Source organism: Nannospalax galili, unplaced genomic scaffold (genome assembly GCF_000622305.1).
Source record: "Nannospalax galili isolate Female #2095 unplaced genomic scaffold, S.galili_v1.0 scaffold291, whole genome shotgun sequence".
In the NCBI taxonomy this organism is placed as follows: domain Eukaryota; kingdom Metazoa; phylum Chordata; class Mammalia; order Rodentia; family Spalacidae; genus Nannospalax; species Nannospalax galili.
The window spans coordinates 2,674,251-2,679,468 of NW_008330588.1; the positions used below are offsets into that span (position 1 = coordinate 2,674,251).

At 53.9% G+C, this 5,218-nt stretch overlaps 1 protein-coding gene across 3 annotated transcripts; it reads right to left on the bottom strand.

Moving 5' to 3' along the window:
- Positions 1-332: 332 nt before the first annotated feature.
- Dok2 (docking protein 2) lies at positions 333-4,807 on the bottom strand. 3 transcript variants are annotated; one of them, XM_017802535.2, is made up of 5 exons: positions 4,512-4,807; positions 3,288-3,569; positions 2,978-3,059; positions 1,957-2,141; positions 333-1,360 (listed from the first exon to the last, which is right to left on the bottom strand). In XM_017802535.2, the coding sequence occupies exons 1-5, from the start codon at positions 4,581-4,583 to the stop codon at positions 743-745; spliced, it is 1,239 nt and encodes a 412-aa protein (XP_017658024.1). In that variant the 5' UTR covers positions 4,584-4,807; the 3' UTR covers positions 333-742. The 3 variants fall into 3 exon arrangements, with proteins under 3 accessions (XP_017658024.1, XP_008848914.1, XP_029410424.1); XM_008850692.3 differs by having other exon boundaries at positions 2,978-3,065; positions 4,512-4,804; XM_029554564.1 differs by lacking the exons at positions 2,978-3,059; positions 4,512-4,807 and having other exon boundaries at positions 3,288-3,403.
- Between the last annotated feature and the right edge of the window lie 411 nt (positions 4,808-5,218).

Genomic DNA, 5,218 nt, shown 5'->3' on the forward strand with positions numbered 1-5,218 from the left:
ACACACACACACACACTGCCATTATTATGGTATTAATCTTGTCCTTGAACATTGGCCTGGTTTGAATACCTGGGGAATGGCTTTGCTCTCTCCCACATGTAGAACCATGAGCTAAATAAACCTCTGTTCTTCATAACCTATCTAGCCTGTGGCATTCAGTTACAGCAACACAAAACAGATGAAGACAAACCATTCCCAAGACACCCTGACTTTCTCAGGCCTCTGACTCTTTAGACAAAGGCTGGTATCCCAGCCTAGGCCCAGGGAGAACCTCACAGCTGGGTGAGGGGGTATTCAATGGGTCACCTGTAGTATTCATTCCACTCACAAAGAAATGGTTCAGAAATGGTTTAATGATTTGGAGAAATCTGAAACCTGCAGGAACTACAGACATCCTCCTGGGTATCTGGGGCCAGAGATGTCCCAAGAATGGGATATCTGTAGGCAGGAGGCCTGTACAAGCTAAGGAACGAGGGCATCTATGGACATCTAGAAATAACCCTAGTTCCCTTTAGACCCAGGGCAGGGGGAGGAAGTAGAAAAGTCGTAGGAGGGTAGGTCTCTTCCTGCCCTGGGCTGGTGACTCACACAGTAGGCAAACAAGGCAGGCCAAGCCCACTCAGGAAGGCACAGAGGGAGGAACTCCAATACAGTGGTCAAGAGAATTCACTAGCAGAGGCTCCTATACCTCGTCCACAACCTCCAAAGCCCTCCCTGGGGGTCACATCTCCTCAGCACCCCATCACTTTGTGCCTTTCTTAAGTACAACATTGTCATACTCAGTTACCTGTGGCCAGCCAGACACAGAGGAGTCCTGCTGGAGGGGGCTGGGGCTCCCATCACCGGGGGCCTGCTTTCTCCATGCCTCCCCCTGGGGCTCCCGTGGTCTGTCATATAGGGACAGGGTAGCCATACCCTCGGGCTCATCATAAATGTGATCAGGTGGAGGGGCCACAGGATCCTCCTGGATGCTGTCATACAGTGGGTCAGTGGGGAGCAAGGGAGGGCCTGCCAGAATGCCCCCAAAGCTCTTCCCCAGTGAACGAGCGACTGCATCGAAAGGCACAGCATACTCCCCCTCGGGGCCCCTTGGCCTTGTGCCAGGTACAAATGTGCCAGGGGAAGGGGAGGGCAGAGAGTCGTGGGGCCGGGAATAGGGGCTCTCAGGCCGGGGCAGCACAGTAGGTACCATGGGCCCTGTGGCTGGTGGGGGTGGTGGCTGCACGGAAGGGGCAGCATTCTTCTGGGCAGCAATGGCCTCTTCCAGAGCCTGGAAGATCTCATTGCCTTGTCGGGTTTCAAACTCAAAGTTGCCCTCTCCTGAGACACAGCGCCGGCCAGCCTCAAAAGAAAAGGTTACCTGTGGTGAAGGGAAAAGAGGCTATTGGCTAGCCACAGGGCAGTGCTGCTTTCTGGACCCCGACCAGAACACAGACCTTGCCCCAGAAATATCTGAGCCTTCTTTTCAAGCTCATTGTTCTTTTCTCCCTCTGTGTTTAGTTTGTTGGGGTTGGTGGACTGTTTGCTTGGTTATTTGAGAACAGGTTCTCACTATGTAACTGAGGTAGGCCTCCAACTCTCTATCCTCCTGCCTCAGCCTCCCTAGTGTTGAGATTATAGCTGTGTGCCACTATACCTGACAGACTTTTTTGTCCTGGCAAGAAAATGCTCTCTCCCTCCCTTCCCCTCAAGCTCGGATGGTGGATGTGGATGGGGCCTATCCTCAGGAAGTCAGCCACTCCTCACCCCTCCTCCTTCCTGGGCTCCTCACCCAGACCTCTTGGTTTCTACTGCTCTTTCCTCCCTGGTTCCCTCCCTGGGTGTCCCACTTCTGCTGTCTCTCCTGTTGGTAGACATCCTCCACCAACATTACCTCTTCCTTTATTGTCTCTCTGGCCATTTCTCTTCTATAATTTATTTTGTGTCTCAGCCTGCCCAGTGTGGCCCCTCACTTACCTTGTCCCGCCCAAAGCGTCGAAGAAACCTGTAGGGCCAGTCATACAGCTGGGTGCCTGGTTCAGAGCCACCCCACAGCTCCAGGGCACTCACCCCGGCCCGGAGAGTATAGGACCCTCGGAGCCGGCACCGCTCGCTGGCTTCTGTGGGTCTCATGGTCACAGCAAATTCCTTGCAGGGGACCCCTAGGAAGAAGAGAAAGAGGCAGCTACAGGAAATAGTTGGCCTCCCTCCACACTGCCCCAATTCTAAGAAAGCATGCCTGAAGGTTTCTAGAAAAACTATTGCTCATAGTTGTTCAAGACTGTATTTTAAGACCCAGCCTGGATCTTAAAGGCTAGGCTACTGTGTGCCCGGTCACTCCCCCAAACATCACCTCCTCCCCTGGGAGACATCATTCATGCCCTCAGCCATATCACCCAATCCTGGGCTTACATCCTTCCTGTCACTGTTGCCAGAGCCACAGCCTGGTCTTCACCCCATCTCTCCCCCGAAACCAGTACTACCCAGTCCCTGCTGTCACTGTCACAGCTGCAGGTAAAGCTTGACTCCCTCTCCCATAACCACTGTCCCCAACCACACCGCTGTGGATGGTGCTGAAATGGAACACAGATGGACATCTCCTGTGTCTACATCCCCAGCCCAGGAGGTTCAAGGTCCTCCCCAGCAGGAGCCAGGACCACCACTCCCTAGCCAAAAGACACTTTGCACAGACAAGCTCACACAGAAGGCAATTCTTTCCTCACACAGTCACTCAGGTCCCACAAAGAGAGGATCAAGGGCAAGACCCTCAGCTTTGTCCTCTCCCACCAGCAGGTCCAGGCAAGGCAGGGTAAGCCAAGGGTCACACTCAGGGCAGGCTGGGCTCCACCACCTTGAGCTGCACCCGGAAGCCAATAAGCAAAGCTGATAAGCTGGGCCTGGGGCAGCCACAAGGCAGGAAGACTTGGCCCAGCCTAGCTGGCTCACACCTCCTCCCAACCACACCAAAGGAGAGTGTCCCTCGGCCCCCACCCCTCACCTGTGGTTGAGCTGCTGTACAATTCATTCTCCTCCATGCAGGGCCTGTCATTCTTCCCCTCCAGACCTGAGGGCTCCTTCCTCTGTCCCTGAGGAGGAGGCCCCAGGTCTTAGCACCAAAAACTTATCCCAACACCTCCCTCTGGTCCAGGCTTTTGTTTGGTGCACACCCAGGCTACGGGCCCTGACTACACTCTAAACTTGGTCCTACTAAGGAAGACCCCCACCTTGGCTGTCCTACCCCGCTGTGCACAGGAAATGTCTAGCACTGCCTCCCCTGTATGCTTGTGGCCCACTCTGCACCTACTCACCGGGAAAGCCAACAGGCAAATGGCCTGTATCCAGTCATCACGCTCCACTGAGGGGGCTGCCAGCAGGTACAGACGTTCTTTGGTCTCCAGGATGAAGGCACTGGTGTCCCGGGGACTACTGGCTTCTCCACTTGCCTCAACCACCCGTAAGCAGTCACTGAGGCAGACAACCTTCCGAGTGCCCTCTCCACGACGTGTCTTCTCAGGGCTATCCTGGAGCTCCAGTCGGGCCAGGGCACAGCCAGACTCTCCATACAACACAGCAATGAACCGACGCCACTTCTGAAGTCAGGATGGCAGATAGAAGCAGAGAGAGAGAGAGCGCCACCAGAGATGGAGAGACAGTCACCAAAAGGGATAAGAGGAGCTGTGGGAGAGGGACTGGGGCTAGGGCAGCAACACAGGACAAAGGAAAGAAAGTCCAATCACAGAAGAGGCAGAAAAGCAATGAGAAAAAGAAAGCCCACTGGAATGAGAAAGGAGATTGGCCAGGAGACTGAGGAGGTGGGCAGGTTCCAGTGGGTGCAGGGCACGGTACAGGAAGGCAGACAGGCCTATCCAGCAAGTACTGGTGAGTCAGAGAAGCACAGAGAAGCAGGAGGAGAAGGCAGCCCAGAACAGAGATGGTCCTCATTCTGTAGGAAGGCTCTAGCTCCAGGAAATTTCTGCTACCCTCTTAACCTTTTTGCCCCCTGATTGACAGGTTGGGCCACAAGAGAGAGACACAGAGAAACAGAGACCCAGAAAGAGAGATGGGTGGGAAGGCATGCCTGGGCATGGAGTAAGAGGCAGAAGACTTCCTCCTTCTAGGAGGCCAGGGAAGAGGGGAGGAGGTTGGAACACCCTGGGGCTCCAGCTCCAGAGGCCCCAGGCCCCACTGAACAAAGGGGAAAGGATCCTCCACTGTCATCCCAAACTGTACCCCCAGCTCTTCTTTCCATACCCTTCCAAGTTGTCCACAGAATTCAGTACCAAAGGAGGGAGCAAGAAGGAGATGAAGTCAGCCTCTCCTTCCTTCCCCTCCCCACACATGAGGACACACAGCCCTCCACAGAGAGGGCAATTTGGGGCCTGGTTTGGGGAGCAAGCTTCCTTAACCAAGGCATCTTCTTGGTGCCACGTAGGGTCCCACAGGGGTTAGAGTCATTGAGATCCCTTCCACCCGGGGAATTTCTAACAACCTCACGGTTACTCTGCCCGACCCGACACCAGCCTTGCTCTCACCTTGCCGAAGGTCTGCTGCTGCTGAAGGTACAGGAAGCCTTGCTTCACGGCTACTTCTTCCATCCTGACCATCGCTGCTTCAGCTGTCCCCTGCCATTACTCCCACATTCTCTCTCCTCCCTCCTTGGCCTGTGTTCCTTCTCTTTAGTTCATTTCCTCTCTGCCTAGAGTTTTCTGCAGTATTCTAGCCTGCTTGATGACGACAGTCCGATAGGCCCTGTGGTTTCTTACTCTCTGTGTGTGCTTTTTTTTTTTTTTAAATGAGTGAGCTTTATGTTCAAGCTTCCTTCCTGCATTTCCAGTAAGTAATAAACAATTTCCAAAAAGCAAAATTCCACCTCTTCAGTGAACAGCAACGCTATACAAACACTGCCATGAGCCACTGACCCACAAGAACAAAGAGACCCAAAACTCAAGTTGCACAAGAAAACCAGTAGCAAGGCTCCACATTCAGTACAGGTGCTGAGTGGGACAGGGCCAGATGAGACCCCAGGCACAGACTACTCATGGAAAAGGGAGAAAACTGGGGCTGGAGAGATGGCACAGAGGTTAAGAGCTGACTGCTCTTACAGAGGACCCGGGTTCGATTCCCAGCACCCACATGGCAGCTATGAACCGTCCTTAACTCCATTTCCAGGGGAATCCGATGCCCTCTTCTGATCTCTGTGGTATTGCACAACACGGGTGCATACACTCACACACATAAA

Bases quoted from the DNA above. Each gene is read 5' to 3' on its own strand.
- Dok2 (XM_008850692.3), bottom strand. From the start codon at position 4,583: ATGGTCAGGATGGAAGAAGTAGCCGTGAAGCAAGGCTTCCTGTACCTT. The intron at 3,570-4,511 runs GTGAGAGCAAGG...TCCTGACTTCAG, and splicing joins AGCAGCAGACCTTCGGCAAG to AAGTGGCGTCGGTTCATTGC. The intron at 2,142-2,977 runs GTGAGGGGTGGG...TCTTCTTCCTAG, and splicing joins GTACAGCAGCTCAACCACAG to GGGTCCCCTGCAAGGAATTT.